General features: G+C 45.3%; 1 protein-coding gene across 1 annotated transcript in view; it reads right to left on the bottom strand.

The window, feature by feature from the left end:
- Positions 1 to 18,840, bottom strand: part of LOC138567897 (SCO-spondin-like) — a 1,036,222-nt gene that overhangs the window by 170,690 nt on the left and 846,692 nt on the right. The window contains exons 91-95 of the mRNA XM_069646396.1: positions 12,320 to 12,366; positions 11,623 to 11,796; positions 5,937 to 6,107; positions 2,483 to 2,641; positions 476 to 606 (exon numbers count right to left, since the gene is read on the bottom strand). Of these exons, the coding sequence (XP_069502497.1) occupies positions 476 to 606; positions 2,483 to 2,641; positions 5,937 to 6,107; positions 11,623 to 11,796; positions 12,320 to 12,366 (682 nt within the window). The remainder of the gene's footprint in view (positions 1 to 475; positions 607 to 2,482; positions 2,642 to 5,936; positions 6,108 to 11,622; positions 11,797 to 12,319; positions 12,367 to 18,840) is intronic.

Here is an 18,840-nt window from a genome sequence, read left to right as displayed (position 1 = left end):
TTTAAATTCAAAGGAAAATGATCACTTTACTTTCTGTAAATTATCTTAAAATTATTGACCAGAGGTCAATCAGAACCTTTTAAAAAGTTAATATTGGAGGAATACTGCAGTTATAAAAGGTTGCATTACCCAGGTTATCGTGAGAGGTCCACCACTGATTGATCTTAAACCCCAACCTTTATATGCTATTGAGACCCAACAAATAGCATTGTTCAGTGGGCACATGCCCTGTTCTACTAGCGTAAACTTCTCTGTGCCAGATTAACATCGACTGGGATTTTCACTAGTTGTCCAACTGGGGAGGATGGTGTTGGTATATCCCCACAATTAATTCATTCTTTGTATACATCAGATATCACCAAATATTCTGAACAGCGTCACAGTGTTTATGTGGAGAATACCTTCATGGCTATTGGTTGGGATAATGGCATGCACACCTCTTGAGACTATCTGTAGATTTAAAAAGAACACTGACCTCTGGACAATAGCAACCTGGCCAGCACTCTGGCCTGCCTTCGCACACGTCTTTCCGTTGAAGTGTGGAGCAGAGTCCGGAGCAGGGAGAGCCACATGGGTGAAACTCAAAGGGGGGCACACAGCTGGATTCTGTTGAGGGGACAAAGTGGTGGAAATTTGAGTGTGAGAATAAGACCCACAGCATTTATTGGCAGTTCATTAACAGATATTACCATGATAAAATATTAGCGATTGTATCACACGCAGGGATCGAGTTATCACCCACCTCCCGTACTGCCAGATTGAATGTTATGGAATATAGACCAGTAGGATGGCAAGGCAGCAATTTCATTAAATCTTCTTTGCAAAAGACTATAGAGGTTCATTTTCCATTGAGCCGTAACATGATTGAAAGTCATAAAAGCCATGAGTGTGGTTTTAATGCCTTGCAATCACACCACGGCTCATTTTTATTTATTTGAATGGTGGAGAGGAACAGCGGAATGCAACTTGTATTTCCGCTGCTCCCTTCCAATCTGGCATACAAATGCTCCAGCATCTTCAGTTGCATGGATTTTCATGGTGACGCAAATGCTTGAGTTCCCTACTGGGTCCTCCTAGTTTAAGCATACAATGGACCTGGATCCATTGTTCATGCTCCCTGACACGCGAGCACGGCAGGAAGCGTGTAGAATGACGAATCCTCCCTGACATGCTGGCATGTCAGGGGGGTTTAATTTCAATCGGGAACACTGCTTACCATGCGCACATGGTATGCAGTGTTGCCAGTTGCAACTAAACCTCACTGACGTGCGAGTATATCAGGGAGGGTTTCATTTAATTTGTAAGCACCGCTTGCCATGTAGGTATGGCAAGCGGTACTCACAAACAAAAGTAAACGCTTCCTGGAATACCAGGCAACATTTACTTACTTTGCACTGCGGAGTGGAAACGTGAAGGGCAAAAGGGTTCCATGTGTTAATATCTCCGCAAAAATATCGCCATACAAAAATATTGCTATATTTTTTCTGCGATATTAAGGCATGGAACCTGTGGGGGACACCCCCACAAACCCCGCATTATTTTTAAAAGAGCGGGGGCCACCCCTGCAACCCCCGCTCCCAAAAACCCCAAAAATGATCCCGCCCAAAATACTGCCTATGGCCGTTCCAGACGATGATATGTACGGCGATATTTTTGGTGGGGATAATATGTAGTGATACCAGGCAAAACGTGATGTTCACGCTTGTATGCCACCTTTTTCCCTTTACATTTTCACCTGGCAATGAAAATGATGTATATTTTGCGGCGGGGAGACAAATAGCGCTGTAACGTGAATGCAAGGCATAAAAAGCCTTGTGTAACGCTTCAGTGCCTTGTATTCACGCCACTACTCATTTTAAATTATTTGTTTGGCGGAGAGGAGGGGCTGAACGCAAATTGTATTTCCTCCACCTCCTTCCTCTCTCTGACATACAAATGCTTCAGCATTTGCACCAGCATGGATTTTCATGCCGGCGCAAATGTCCAACCTCCCAATAGGTTCCGAAAGCTGTATTAGCAGGCGGACCCCACAGGAATCCATTGTAAACACTCCCGGCCATGCTCGTATGGCAGGGGGAATGTACAATTACAATTAAACCCTGGGAGGGTTTAATTTCAATTGTGGGCGCTGCTTGCCATCTGAGCATGGCAAGCAGTGCTCACAATGAAAGTAAGCGCTGCCTGGCATGCCATCATGCCAGGCAGTATTTGCTCACTTTGCACTGCAGAGTCCAAATGTGAGGGACAAAAGGCGGCTTACATACTTTTATGCCGCTCTTTGCCCTTTAGATTTGCTCCCTGAGTGCAAATGACGAAAATGTGGCGGCCCGGGATCTGGCTCCACATGAGTGCGGATGTACCTGGTCCCCGCCGTCATATTATGACTTGAAGCAACATGAGGTTCTATGCAGTGACAGTGGCCAAAACAGTACTAACAGCACGACAGACGACATGATGTTACGTCCGAGAATGTCCTTCTCACCTGAGCAGTCAGAGAGGTCACAGGTTCTAAATTCTGTCTCGAGCTCCTTACAAGGCTCTGCTCCATAACTCGGGCTCAGCAAACTGCGATAGCGCTCCTGCAGTAGAGACTGACAGGAACACTCTGTCCAGTCCGTCCAAGGGCTCCAGAAACAGTCTCCTGGGAACAGATGAGAAACAGTTTTTACACGAGGAGTGTCGCCAGTGAGGGAGGCCCCGCTGGGAAGCCTGTCTTTTCACTCTGGGGACTCGAGAAAAAGGAAAGATCATGAGAAGGCAAGAGAGACATTAGTTGGGGACTCCAGAAAGAGTGCCCTCAGACATGACAGGAAACAGCAGAAACCATCACAAGTAAGACCAACAGATGCCACAAACTACAGCATCGTCCATTTTACTAAACTCGGGTAGAGAGCGTTATAAATAAATAAGGCCAGTAATCCCATAACATCTGCTGAAATGGTGCTAATATCCCCGCTTCAAGACGTGACTTTTCATATCAACGTCACGTGTGCGTGAAAGCCACCGCCTATACAAAAAAAAAAAAATACAAATGGCGTCCAAACCCAGGCAAAAAGGGAACGATGGATACCTCTGCTTCTGGGAAGTACTTTAAAGCATGCAGGCTTTACTCATTGTTTAGTGCCAAAATATGTGTGTGTGATGCCTTATTGGCCAAAGTAGACTGAAAAATTGCTACCCGTCCACCTCAAAGCAGCTGCGTCACCGCATTTGATGAACAGCCATTTTGCCACATTTTCTGTGGCATTTATTTAGGGGGTAGCATAAGAGTACAAATATTATTGATTTTTGAGGTAGTGAGGGTGTTAGGCAAGATTGTATGCAGTGACCGCATGGGAGACTGCACCACCTTGTCCACTTGGCAATAGGTAACCCGACCTTTGGTATTTGTCTGTACTAAACAAGTTGGTAGAGTGACTGAGCAGCCAGGCTTATTTCAAGAGGGGTCAATGTGAGCTGTAGGGTTGCAACATAGAGTTTCACAGTGACAAGTATCCAAATAACACTTACACTCAAGGTTTCTTGATTAAACAATTATTTATTAATGTAACAGTCACTTTAGTAAGCCTTCTTTAGAAGGGAGCAAATATGTAACACCTAAATATACTTCAAAATACACACTCAGTTTCAATAAATCAGTAGATACCCTTTTGGGGTGGCACACAGACACTTCCTACACCCTGAGGTGGCTTCAATAACTTGGACACTGTGGACATTGAAATATCACCGGTACATTTAGAGAAATACTGAGTTTGGTGTCAAAAAGGAAAAGGTTAGGGAAGTAAACATTGGTTAAAACAGTTCTCAAACCGGTAAGCACTTTTGAGGCCCCCTCCCAATGAAATGTAGATTAACCCTTTCCCAGCTATACAAGTAAAGAATGTATGACTTTTTGGAGGGATAGTTAAAACTCCAAGTCAGAGGTTAGAAGAGTCTTCAGGGAGCCAGGACAGCCAATGTCAATTGAGCAAAATCTAGGGGGGCTGAGGCACTTCTTGAAGGTAAGTAAAAAGTCTTGCACAATGTCAAAGAGAGTTTTTGTTGAAAAAGAAATCACTGTTGCACCACAAGCTGGGATGTTTGTGGAGGGCAAAGATGCAAGAAACTCTTCAAAGGGCAGCAAATGCAAGTCTCAACTGAGAGCAAGCAAGCTCCACAACAAGAGGTAAGTACCCCTTAGTTCACAGTACCTTAGATCTGAAGAAATTGGTTCCAGCTGGCTTCTGTTCCAGTTGTAGTATGGCAGATCCGGTTGTTTTGGGGCCTCAGTCATGGGGACAAGAGGGAGGACGTCTGGGGACTCCTGTACTACGATTTGAAGGTCGGCGGCAGCAATGGACAAAGTTCAGATCAGTGGCACTTCGTGGTTTCAGCTTCTCGTGAATAGCACCACCTCGGTTCTCAGATACCTTGTAGGCTTTCCTTACTGTTTCATTCCTTCCCAGCAGACAGCTGTGTTGAGATGGCTCAGGCTTGGTTAGTCCTGCTTCGAGGGAGTCCATAGGATATTCCTGGACCTCGTGTCCAACTTAAAAACAATGCACTCGATTCTGGTGTTTCTGTCCCCTGGCACTCGGTTCCAGCAGCAGCAATGGAAGTACAGCCAGCAGAGAGAGGATGTCCAGTCGAGTTCGTCTTGTGGTCGATTGGTCCCACCAACCCAAGGGGAGAAGTCGTCCTTTGCAGGGCTTCTCTAGTCGAGGCGAATTTGGATCTTCAGCACTGCATCAGGGCTTCACCAGGCAAACCAACAGTCCAGGAGTTGCAGCAAGCTTCTCTTTCAAGTTCTTCTTCAGGTTCCTTCGTCCAGTGGTCGACTCTGCCTTCCTTGCAAAAGACCTTGCCTTTTATGCAAGTCTCTCCCATTCATTTGCAGCCTAGCTGTCACTCACACAGCAGGGTGGCTGTCCTTCAAAGACAGCCAGCCGGCCAATCACCTTTGGGTGCATTCCTGTAACCAAGGAGACTAAGCACAGGGAGTTTGGGGAACCTCCCTCGCTTCCTGCCCTGCCAGACACGCTGGAACCAGAGGCGGGCTTCACCAGTGAACCCCTCCAAAGACAAAATGAACAAAGGGACCAAACCTTGTTTGGCGCACAGGATAAATCTCAAGAAGGACGTTGCCAACAAGAAATGACCAAAAAAGAAGACCGGGCCATTTTGACAAAATGGGCACCCATTTGTGCTATACTGCAGCTGCGAACGCATCCCGCTGTAAAAACACACAATGGTAGGAAATAGTAAACCACTGCCACCAGCCATTAATTGTAGAAAGGGTAACATAAAAAGTGTACATGAGCAAGTAGACAAAGGGGATACTAAGTAACCCCTCTTGCACCCTATGTAAGATAGTGTGTGCTGGGTCTATAAAGTTACAAAAGCTAAGTAAAGTCAATCTCACTTTACTGCTCTTGGATACAGTAGTTGATCCCAGAGAAGGTATTTAAACAGTGTTCAAATCAAATAGGAATGCATGAGAGAGTTGGAAAAAGGTTTAACTCTCTCCAGGATAAAAATTAAACATCCTAAAGTCCAGCAAAAGAGCTGGGGGTCTCTAAGGTAGAAGGGAGTTAGCACATGTTTGAGAATTCTCCCTAACAGAGAGGGTGGGGCTGGGGCAAGGGCCGTGTGAGGAAGGTGGGGGGGCATATACAAATATGTCACAAAAATGAAGTGAAATGGCCACTGCGATGAATGTAGTACTCACTTGAAAACTATAACACTTAGGTGCGTTATAAAACAAAAACATGCAACATTGACCAAATACGGTTAAAGAACGTGCAGAATGATTCATTCATAAAGGTGGGCTTTTGTGAAAACAATACACGCAGGTTACGCTGCATTTCCTGAAAAGTAAACTGGTTATAAGCGGAAGCATTTATTTGGCCTACTCTCGTGGCCCCTCCCCATCCGAAATTTGTTTCCAGAGCACTCACCTTCACAAGGCTGGGCATAGCACGCCTGGACATCCGTGCGCTCGCTCTCATTACACGGGACACCTGGGTGTTCCGGGACCGGGCATGGACACACCCCTTTCCTGCTGGCGATCCCGGTGCCGCAGCTCTTGGAACAGGGACCCCAGTCTGACCAGATGCACCAGTCGCTGTCTGCTGGGAAGGAATGAAACAGTAACGAGCATGGGACAGCATGGCAGTCATAGGCAGAAAGCATCAATGTACAGGCAATGAGTAGGCTATCAGAGTCCTCTATATCACAGGCTGTACAGGCAATGAGTAGGCTATCAGAGTCCTCTATATCACAGGCTGTACAGGCAATGAGTAGGCTATCAGAGTCCTCTATATCACAGGCTGTACAGGCAATGAGTAGGCTATCAGAGTCCTCTTTATCACAGGCTGTACAGGCAATGAGTAGGCTATCAGAGTCCTCTATATCACAGGCTGTACAGGCAATGAGTAGGCTATCAGAGTCCTCTATATCACAGGCTGTACAGGCAATGAGTAGGCTATCCGAGTCCTCTTTATCACAGGCTGTACAGGCAATGAGTAGGCTATCCGAGTCCTCTATATCACAGGCTGTACAGGCAATGAGTAGGCTATCCGAGTCCTCTATATCACAGGCTGTACAGGCAATGAGTAGGCTATCCGAGTCCTCTTTATCACAGGCTGTACAGGCAATGAGTAGGCTATCCGAGTCCTCTATATCACAGGCTGTACAGGCAATGAGTAGGCTATCCGAGTCCTCTATATCACAGGCTGTACAGGCAATGAGTAGGCTATCCGAGTCCTCTATATCACAGGCTGTACAGGCAATGAGTAGGCTATCAGAGTCCTCTATATCACAGGCTGTACAGGCAATGAGTAGGCTATCCGAGTCCTCTATATCACAGGCTGTACAGGCAATGAGTAGGCTATCAGAGTCCTCTATATCACAGGCTGTACAGGCAATGAGTAGGCTATCAGAGTCCTCTATATCACAGGCTGTACAGGCAATGAGTAGGCTATCAGAGTCCTCTATATCACAGGCTGTACAGGCAATGAGTAGGCTATCAGAGTCCTCTATATCACAGGCTGTACAGGCAATGAGTAGGCTATCAGAGTCCTCTTTATCACAGGCTGTACAGGCAATGAGTAGGCTATCAGAGTCCTCTATATCACAGGCTGTACAGGCAATGAGTAGGCTATCAGAGTCCTCTATATCACAGGCTGTACAGGCAATGAGTAGGCTATCAGAGTCCTCTATATCACAGGCTGTACAGGCAATGAGTAGGCTATCAGAGTCCTCTATATCACAGGCTGTACAGGCAATGAGTAGGCTATCAGAGTCCTCTATATCACAGGCTGTACAGGCAATGAGTAGGCTATCAGAGTCCTCTATATCACAGGCTGTACAGGCAATGAGTAGGCTATCAGAGTCCTCTATATCACAGGCTGTACAGGCAATGAGTAGGCTATCAGAGTCCTCTATATCACAGGCTGTACAGGCAATGAGTAGGCTATCAGAGTCCTCTATATCACAGGCTGTACAGGCAATGAGTAGGCTATCAGAGTCCTCTATATCACAGGCTGTACAGGCAATGAGTAGGCTATCAGAGTCCTCTTTATCACAGGCTGTACAGGCAATGAGTAGGCTATCAGAGTCCTCTATATCACAGGCTGTACAGGCAATGAGTAGGCTATCAGAGTCCTCTATATCACAGGCTGTACAGGCAATGAGTAGGCTATCAGAGTCCTCTATATCACAGGCTGTACAGGCAATGAGTAGGCTATCAGAGTCCTCTTTATCACAGGCTGTACAGGCAATGAGTAGGCTATCAGAGTCCTCTATATCACAGGCTGTACAGGCAATGAGTAGGCTATCAGAGTCCTCTATATCACAGGCTGTGTCTCAGTTTATAAATAAAAGGGCATTTCTTCTTTCAACATTTTAATATGTCTGAATGTAGGCTTTGGTGTTTCCGGTATTCGGTACACCAACAATGTTCTGCAACTGTCTCCTTGTGTATGCATGAGATAAAAGCCTCACACATATGACCACATGCTAATGGATTTCCTGAAGCCTCCTTTTCTGTGTGAAGATGCCCGGACAGCCCGGACAGCATGTTCGCTTTGGGTTCCATGAAGTATGACATCATAGCTGTGGACCAGATTGTCCACAGCCACCTCCTGTGTAGCCAGGTTCAGGATCCCCTATCTGACAGTGGGTTCCACCGAGGTGATCCTGGGAGGATAGCTCAGGGGCAACACGTTCGCCTTGGAAGCAAGATGATGTAGAGCAACACAGGTCCGATCCCCGGGTCTTGGCTTAGAAACCCATGGGTATCAAGTGCGTTATAAATAACCAATTACAATTACTGGGGTCACATCCGTCTTCCCACCTCTACCTCCCTACGGTGGCCTTCAAGAAGCCGAGAAGTGATGAGCGTGGGCCTGGAAGGGGCTCAGCCACAGCCAGATTCAGAAGCTGGGCACGGTCCCACTGCTCCCCCCTTCACTGTGTGTGAGAGCAGGGAACAGTATACTTTGTGAGGTGTGTGGGAGACCCTTGAGGGAGATGATGGAGGGCCGATTGATTCACAACATCAGATATTCTGTTTGTAAGGAAATTGGTTTGAAAGGTTTGAGGGCGTTTGTGGAGGGTCCAGCTGGATACTAGTTATTGTGTTTGTTCAGGTAGGCAGGCACGAGAAAGCTAATGGGTAGGGGTGTTGCAGGGCACTGAATGTGCTGATCCTTCTTGAAGGGAGAAGCCATGAGGAAGGAGCAATACGTTTGCAGGATACTCCGGGAACACTGAAGCTATGCATTGTACCTTGTAGATCTCTTCTTGCCAAATGATTCCCCCGTCTCTGTTGTTAACCCTCCGCTCCCTTGTATTGGTCCCTTGCGATCGCTTTGTTGCTTTATGAAGCTAGGACCACACTCAACAAATACCATTATAATAATAGTTGTTGTTTTTCAAATTTATTTCGGAAATACTATTCCACAAAAGTCATACAACATTGTATAACATAAAAACAAATCAAGATTTCAGCTAAAAACAACCCCAACATAGCCTAAATAATCACACCATAATAAGTTATTGTACTATTCTCAAAATAGAGTCCTTCCTCTCCCAAGCACATGACAACAAAGGTAGTGACAGCAAATATTACATCAACAGATGGTGCATGTTTAGCGCAATATTCAGCCTCGATCATCGTCGTCATTCCTTTATTTTAAATACATAACTTCACATTTCTTTTCTGTATGACATCATAAAGTGGACAGGTACAAAGAAAGTGCTGCAAAGGCTCCCTCACTAATGGGCAAAAAGGACTCATAGGGGGAAGTCCACTCTTCCACCCAGCCTTGACTGTCGCCAGTGGTAGATTTCCAGGACACATTCTAGCATACAATGAAGGCTTTATGGGGTTTTCCATCAACATTAAATACTCTTCCAAATCTTTGCACATCAGGTATTCATATCCCATAGCCAGATGTAAACACTTTGATGCATTTCACCCCAGACAAACTAGGTGTGGGTGTTCACCACGACAGCCTTGAATGCTGCATCAATGGACTCTGGACTGGACCAAAGATCCCTTCATTTTGATTTGATTTGATTTGATTGTTTATTTATATAGCGCCTATACACAATGTAATTCAAGCGTATAAGCAAGGTCTTTAATATGACAAACCACCCAAGCGAGCACACATTATTATGCGACAAAGAATCCTTCAGTGCATCACGGAACTTCGTGTGACCGACTCTTGACCAGGTGCGGAGCCATAGCATCAACAGTTTAAGAGCAATCAACTCTTGCACACAAAGCAAGCCCAGTTTCATAAGCACGAGTATATTTGGGGAACTGCTTGGGAATAACCTTATCAGAAACCCATTTCTGTGGTGGCAAAAGCATCAACTTTACTAAAACCCCAAACTTCTGCACCATAAAGGGCCCCGGCCAGAACTTGAGCTCTATAAATGTCCACGTCTAGAGCCACTGAATCAGACTTTATTTGCCAATGTCAGAATACTAGTGCTCTTTCTCCCCATGGTCGCATCTGTCCTATTTTATCTTTATTTATTTATTTTAATTGGTTATTTATAACGCGCTTAATACCCAGAGGTTTCTAAGCGCGGACCCGTGGATCAAACCTGTGTTGCTCTGCATCGTCTTGCTTAGAAAGGCGAGCACGTTGCCCCTGAGCTATGCTCCTGAGACATGCTTTTCCCACTTCCCATCATTGAAATTCTCACACCAAGATAATCAAAGTTATTAACTTCTTCAGTAAGCATCCCCTTTATATTAAATGCCAGGTTAAATCGACTTCCCCTCTGTTTGCCACACCTCATGTGCTCCGTCTTCGAAAACTTTGAACTCCAGCCCTCTTGAATCACAGAAGTTTACAAAACGGGCAACCTGCTTCTGTAGGCCCATTGGGGTGCGTGAAATGAGTACAATGTCATCCGCAAAAAAATGTAGCCCGGTTTTCTCTGCTGCTTACATAGGGGCGTCAGATGTTCCCGTCGGAAAGCCCTCAAGTACACCATCAAAAAATAAATTAAAAAGTAAGGGGGCAAGGGTGGGTCCTTGTTTTACCCCCTTCTTTATCCCAAAGTGATTAGTGGTCTCTCCACCGAGGCTCCATCTTACTCTTGCTGTAGAGTCAGCCGAGAGCTAAATGATTGCTTTCAGCATATCCAGCGGTACCCCTTTGGCGAGGAGTACCTCCCACAACGCTACCTTTGGGGTGCACCAAAGGCAGCCTTCAAACTGACAAACAGATTGCCTTTGTTTAGCCTGACATACTTATCACAAATTGAACTTAATCTTAACACCAGGTCAATAGTGCTTCACCCCCTTACAAAGTCCACTTCTAAATAACTTGGGCTTCCTGTTCCACAGCCCAATTTGTCAATTTTGTCTGAATAATGTTCCTTAAAGTTTTACTACAGATGCACAACAACGAAATTGGCCTATTGTTACTGGGCTTTCCACGGTCTTCCTGTTTATATATAGGTACCACTTCTGCTAAATTCCAGATAGGAGGCTTCAAGCTGGTCCACAGAATTGTATACAATAATTTGTGTACGTAAGGAACCCACAATTCTGAATTGCTTTTATACAAATCAGCTGGCATATGGTCAGGTCCCGGGCCATTCCAAGGGACCTGGAATCCAGCAGCAAAGACTACTTCACTTAAGCTCAACACAAGCGGGGTACCCACAAACACCTGTGACCAACCCAATTCGGCATTTCAGACTGAGTAACACGATTCCTGAGAGAGGCTTGAAAAATGATCGAACCAAGTCCCTTCTGAAATTTCTGCTTCCACTGAATTTGGCTGCACTCTACCACGCTTTGTCGCAATTCTCTGTTTGCCAGGTACGTTTTCAAGAGCCCCATATACCCCAAAAATACTCCTTCTTTCTAACCCAGATTTGTTTACATTCCTTTCTATAGTAGCATAGTTATTTTCTAATCTCTGATATTATAATAATAATAATAATAATAATAATAATAATAATAATAATAATACTTCTTTGCTGGGGAACATCCCTATTGAACTCTATAGATTTTCTTGATTTAATTTCCTGCTCTGATCACATAAGTGTTTCGGTTTCCTGCTGAAAAAGTGTTGTGTTGAAGCAGAGTTGGCTTCTGCAGGACAATCTTACCGTGGCAGAGAGGCAGAGCTGGGCAGCTCTGTGTTTCCGAGTCCGGTCCCTCGCAGATTGAGCCATTGTTTCGAGGAGGAGGGTTAATACAGGCTCTCGTGCGGACCACCACACCTTCACCACATGTGACGGGGCAGTCTGACCAAGGGGACCAAGGTGTCCAGGCCCCGTCCACTGAGGCGTATTGAAAAAAAAGAAAGCAAACAAGTCACTTTGCATAGAGTTAGATCAGAGTAATAATCAGCAAATTGGCCAACTAGTGTCATTAAAGAGCTGACAAAAACACTCAGTAACACAGTTGAGCGCGAGGGATCCTGCATTGCTACATGCAGCTCATGCCTGACCACTGAGGATATTATTACGCTGTAGCACTTCAAGAGACAAACAATGACTGGTCTTGTGAATACACACTTATCAAAAGGTATGCCAGTTTGTAATACGCAGCGCACTATAACATGCTGTTCAGGGCTCAACGATGCTGTAGTATGGACGGCCCAGTCACAGCCACACACCTTTGCGCAGCAAACTTGACAGGAATGGCACATCCTGTATGCATACCTACACAGATCGCCTTATTATATAGTATCTAGCCGCTCTATTGGTCTATTGGGTCTTTTGCTCTGATTGCGCAAGGCTACTGGTTACCAAGAACAGAGGGGCCCTGCCATTTCTCTTAAATGGAGGGCCTCTTTCTTACCTTTGCATTCAATGTCTTGGCAGTAGATCCCCTCCGGGGTGCAGATGCTGCAAGAAACAATGTCAATGAGTGTAACGTTGATCGGTGTACCACAAAACCTTGCATCTTTCCCTGGACAAGCACCCCTTAATGGGGGGGGAACATATGACCAGAGACCACCACAAAGACATCAGAATTGAACAGACATTTGGAATTACACTGAACTCTGGTGCCAATGCAGTCACTACGTCCACTGGCCGCATCTTAGAAAGCGAGGTAAACACGGAGTACATACTTACCTGCAATGGTGTCCACAGGTTACGCATTCTCCAAGTAGAAGCTCCTCCACAGCAAAGTACTCCAGTAGGTTCACTTTAGCTGCAGACAAGGATCTACGAAACAGCTAGGTCCTTATATGTCATGTACTCCTGAGCATGTCAGCCTCAAACCCTGTCAGGTGACTTTCTGGCCCAATGAGAATTGGTCAGGATTATAAAACAGGGCACACACACTAGGTAAGTCACACCAATGAAAAAAAAAGTCTGCAGGACCTCTAAGGAGCCCTTGTAAGGGGAGATAGCAATACATAACTTGAATTCATGCCACAGTTTGTGGACTCTCATGATAAAGATAGACACTGAGAAAAGCACCCCAAGGCAGGTTGCACTATAGATCCTTACTAAAATAAAACACCTTGTCTTAATCTAGATTTATGTTTAATCAATTTTAATCCAATTGATTCAGAATTGCTTGTATACTTTACGGAAAAAATGAAAGTGGCCAGGAGTCTCCACAATGGTGTATTTATTGGGACACCACCAGTCACTATGATCAAGCCGGAGCGCTATTTCACATATAAATGGTGCATTTTAGGGGGGCACATTTCTTCAAGTCACGACCCAGAGCCCCTTTTTACTTTTAAGTCTGGCGTTAGAAATAACCTTTGCCCATAAGTGACAGTAAGGACACAGCCTCTGGTCCAGGATAGCACGCCTCAAGAACAGGGTAGGCGCCAGGTTTGCCACACAGAATAAATGTCGCCAGGGCCTGATGACCTGAAATACAACCCCATATCTGGATTGACATGACCAGCCCCCCACCTCACTGAACTTTTCATCCTCCCTCTTCCCACCTTACTCTCCTGCCCACACACACAGAGGCGTCTGCAGCAGCCCAGACACTTGAACGGGTATCTATATTGACATTGCACATGTTTAGAAGTACTTTTTGTAATTTACTGATTAATCTAGTTAGTGGTTTCACAGGAAACCTAATCCTGTATTTTGTAATACAGGAGACCGATTATAATAACAGAATTATTAATAATAATCTAGTTATTAATTTCACCAAATAATCTCCATTCCTGGTCCACTCGCCCTGAACAGTGCAGTGCATTATGCGCTCCCCTCTGCCCAATAGGTCTCCCAGGGTGCAAGTCGATCATGATCAACTGAGTAGTATTACAACACCTGGGGCTGACCTCTGGCAGCACACCCAGACATGCCCTTACCCAACTCTCTTAGAACATGACTAACACACGGGTGTTTCTGATATGCACACATCCAGTCAGATGTTGCATCCTGCCTTCTCCCCACAAGCAAGTTTCAGTTACATTAAATTAATAATCCCAATGGTGCTGCTTAAAGGCACTCATGTCAGTGTTTTGACCTAAATCAGGGCTTCATCTAATGTGACATATCCTTAATTACCTGTCCCAGGCTTTGATATGGAAGAACCAGGGCATCTCCGAGGCTCAATGCATAGGCCTGACTTAATTTAACTGGACTATATAAAAAAGAAGGCCCTGTCTTTGACTATATCTGTTGCCTAAAACATATCAGGTCTTAACACTGCCCTCTGTTAGATGAACAAGTTGCTTACTTGATGGGGTAAGGTGGTTCTGATGGATGCAATGCATTTGCTGCACATTCCTCCTCTTTGATTTGTCCGGTCCAGAGACTGAGATCTCGTACAATTTTCAATTATGCTCGTCTGGGGCTAGGTGGTGCCAACCATACCCACAGCAACCAGTGGGCGCCCTAATGGCGTCCACTGAAAGTGACAGCATCAGTGGCATAAGTGGCATTTCCTGCTCCAAGTTAAAAAAAAATGCAAGAGTTTCCTGGATACACCTCATTGTGGGTGGACTGGGGTCATTCTGAGGCCATGGAAGGGAGGAGGGAAGATAGGGAAACAAATTCATCTGAGCCAACATGGCCGTAAGGTACACAACCACTACCTGTAATGGGTGAGCTATCTACTGCCGATTCTTCCTCTGTCACAGATTCCCCTGCAATGTCAAACAAACACAGGAAAAGAAGGGCCTCAGTCATACCAGGACACAGAGATCTCATTTAAAGCAGTGCTGCCCCACTCCCCTTCCGTACAAGCCCTCAGCTCTTCTGAGGTGTGCAAAGTGGCCACCTTACAGATTCCCTAAATTGGGACCTCCTTCAAGAATGCAGTCAAGATTGTGGGGGTTGGAGCACATCGCGTCCTCCGTCAGGAATGGATTAACACGCCCTGGAGGGGCGGAGTGTTGGGGTCGCAGGACCACATTGACCAGGATTTCTGGCGGGAATGTATGCGCCGCCAGGAAATCATTTTAAGCCCCACCCCTGCCGGGTGCTGATAATTGCTGCATGCGGCACGGGCAAGGAAGCATATCGGCGTTCGCCAAACGTGGGATCAGGCAGAGCTGCTTTCCCTCAGCTCGGAGGACGAGTTGGGCAGTGTCTGGGTCGCTCACCCTGTACTCGCGAAGACCGCTCACGAAGAGCGTGGAGGCGTGCAAAAACGTAGCACCACTCCTGATCTACTACGCCCGGGAAACTCTTGTGAGGCTTCCCGGGCAAAAGCTAAGTAACAAGACACCTCAGTGCTCATATGAATAACTAATGTATATGACTGATAAGGTGGCAAAGAACTCTGTGAAGCAACAGAGTGCTTTAGTGTCTGGCCTAACAGGCAAGGTTGCCTACATTTGTTTTCTACGGTGCATTCACATGTCATAGAGACTGCTTCAGTATTTCTGTGTGCTGTCTCTCTCAGCATTCATGTTTGCAAGTCTGCGTGTTATGATTTTGTCAGTGCCAGCTGAATATCTCAGCACTACTCTTCACATGTTTATGTGCTTTTGTTAGTTTTAGCTGAAGATCTCAGTATTTCAGTGTCATGATTTTGTCAGTACTAGTTGAATGCAAACGTCATGCTTTATCAATGCTCAAAATAGGACCACAATTAAGAGTGTTCACTCTAGGAAAGGATCACGACTTATAGTACATGTCTTTGTGTAAACAGGTGTTATAACAGTGATGTGCACAACAGTGTTTTCCCTCGCTTCCCCCTTCCCATCCAAACAAGTATCCCTAACCCTTGTTCTGATGGTCCCATGTCCCTTTACATATCCACAACCTCTCCCTAATCCTCTTCCACCATTGGCTGCCTTTTTGGTGACCTGTTAATTAAGGTTCAGGAACCCATGCCATCCAAGGTGGGAAGGCCGTACTCCATTCGGCTTCCGTGGTTAGGGACGGGCTGCGGATACTCCCCTCCAGGCTTCATAAGGACTCAGTGTGGAATGTGCCACACATCCCTTCCAGAGGCATTTTGTGCACAGAATCATGGACAATCTTGATACATGCCACAATGCATGTGGAGTTGGTCTAGTTGGTCACAGCCGGCCACCACCCTGGATGTACACGTGCCCCAATACTGCTGAGCCATGAAGAATGGGTTCGGAGTGACTGACAGGCCTAAGGATCGTGCCATCTGCCTAAACACAATGAATTTCTCTAGTGTGTAATCCACCTTGGCCCAAATAAGCTTTTCATCCTAAAAGGGCATGTTCATATTTTCTCCCGTCCGCCAGATGAAAATCTTGACTGGCTCAAGAATCCTGCTGATGTCATCATTACACTAGCCACTGTCTTCAATTTGCCCATGCCAGCTTGAAAAATGTGCCTAGAGGCTCTGAAACCACTGGACCCCATCTCTTTCTTAGTTGCATGCTTTGTGTTCAGTGGTGGTCAATGGATGATCTGCCGCAGGCAACACTGACAGACCGCAAGGCCCTTAACCCAGAGGTGAAAACCTTCTGGACTACAGTGTCAATGCACTCTGAGTCCATAAACAGTGGCAAAGTAGGGAAGGCATTGGGTCATCAACTTTGAGGACCATGAAGCAGTCCTATGGTGTGAGCCCTTCCCATGCCAGTAGAAGGGCTCAGGCCAAGGTTCCAAATCAGTGAGTGTACTGAATGGGTCCACTTCAGTTAACATAAGCTCCTACAGCCACTAGAGACAGGTTGGTTTACTTTTTTTGGCCTGGGACATCAGGGGCTGGTGTTCCTAGGACTGCGTAGTATTGGAAATCATACCACGGGAAGCGCGCACTCCTTGCTGTCATGCCGGGTCTGTAACCACCACATGCAGAAAGATCATGGATGTCTGTATTGGGAATGATCTGATGACACCCACTGCACAAAAGCCCCATAGCTTTTTGACTAATTTTTGTCAAACTTAATTAGGAAAGCCCACATTTTAAAAAGAAAAACTTGCATGACTGTTGAAGCGTCCTGGCTCCGGGCATGTTCCACATTTCTGGAGCATTGGAAAATAATGACTGGGCACTGGTGGGTGGTGCCACTGATAGGCTGGACACCGGCACTTCCAGTTGAGGCTGCAAAGATGCCATCAAAGTGATGGGGTAACCCGATGCAGTGTGAGTGTGGTTAATTATTTCAGAGGTCCCAGTCTGCAGAGGAGATGGTAACCACATGAAAGATTTAACTTTCTGCTCCTCCAGAACAAAATACATTGAAGCTAAATGAGGAGGACACCAAGAGAGACTTAAAAAATGCCTGCTGAACAGCCTACACTTTGTATGTATATATATATATATATATATATATATTCAGTGAAAAAACTTTGTTAAAGGGATGTTATGGTTCCAAGTAAAACCGAAAAACCCCTGAAATACGCCAGTTATGGTAAGCTAAGCAACCATAACTCGCACCACCACGGTGACATTTGTGGTGTCATCTTTGATGTCCTGGGTGTTAGTCTTAGCAGTGCACCGTGGTGGTGCGAGTTATGGTTGCTTAGCTTACCATAACTGGCGTATTTCAGGGGTTTTTCGGTTTTACTTGGAACCATAACATCCCTTTAACAAAGTTTTTTCACTGAATTTCATAGGTTTTTAGTAGCGCAACTTAACCATAACATCCCTTTAACAAAGCTTTTTCATTGAATTTCATAGGTTTTTATTAGTGCAACTTAACCATAACGTCCCCTTAACAAAGTTTTTTCATTGAATTTCATAGGTTTTTATTAGTGCAACTTAACCATAACATCCCTTTAACAAAGTTTTTTCATTTAATTTCATAGGTTTTTACCAGTGCATGCTATTTTCCTACATCTTACTAATATCATACTTACCCAATATAGCAATATTTGTGTCCAATTTACAAAGTGTCACCTTAGAACTCTGCCATTTCCCACCTTCTAGAATCATGTTTAACACTTCTATACACGTTTTGAAACTATTTCAACTAGTTTTGCATCCGTAAACGTCTATGAACATCTGACTTTATTGAGTACCTTCTGGACAGTGCCAAATGACCATATGCTGGCGCGCAGCATGATGACGTGTGCGAGAACCCGTCTGCACTTCACAATAAGAACTCTGCTTTGCGGACAGTTCAGAACTGCATTTTCTATAGACTCAATAAGATTTTCCAATATTTCCATTTGCATTTTGTGTTATGCTAATGGGAATATTGTGACGTTCATCCTCCGTTCCAGGGACTGGATTGGTGGATACCGGCCCAGCAACCCAAGTTATCAGCCCAAGCTAAGCAAGGGTGGATAACGAGGTCTCTGGACCATTATCCCCCTATTCCAGCCCCTGAAATGGGGGATGAAGGCCATTAGCACCCCAGGTTCCCAAAGTGGGAACCCGGGGTGCTAAAAAAGAGGATTTTTTTCCAAGATGTCCACCATAGAAAGGGAAGGCGAGGGTTCCATACAGGCCCCTCTTCGCTTTCCATTGCAGCCTGCAGAAGGCAAAAAGAGAACCCTATGACCATATTACCACAAGCACATTTTTCTTCCCTTTCAGATCTATCCTAATTTTCAATAACTTTACCACAAAGTCAGTCCCAGGTGGACATGGCCACTTGAATCCTATGTTCTGTCCCTTGTGGTCATGGCCAGTAGCCAGATTGTCTGGATCATGACCTTATTCCATGACCCGGACAATCTGGCCACTGCCCATGGCCACAGGCTACCCCTCAGTCACTAAAGGTATACCGCTATTATTTGTAGCTACAATATGACACTTGGCAAATAATAAAACACTGGCACATTTGCAAAACCATGCTTGTAGGTCCTTGCCAATGCTACTTACGCAAGTTCGCTGGAAATCCACCCATGTTTTATTTTTTCAAAAGTGTCAAATGTATGCACATACAATCATCATATAACCTAGCCCCGACTTGACAAAATCCATTCAGACTTTACAAAAACATCTATATCTAGATC

The sequence above is a fragment of the Ambystoma mexicanum genome, chromosome 2p (genome assembly GCF_040938575.1).
Source record: "Ambystoma mexicanum isolate Mex_15411 chromosome 2p, UKY_AmexF1_1, whole genome shotgun sequence".
Lineage (NCBI taxonomy): Eukaryota > Metazoa > Chordata > Amphibia > Caudata > Ambystomatidae > Ambystoma > Ambystoma mexicanum.
The sequence above is the reverse complement of the archived record's forward strand: the minus strand, read 5'-3'. Positions and strand labels throughout refer to the sequence as shown.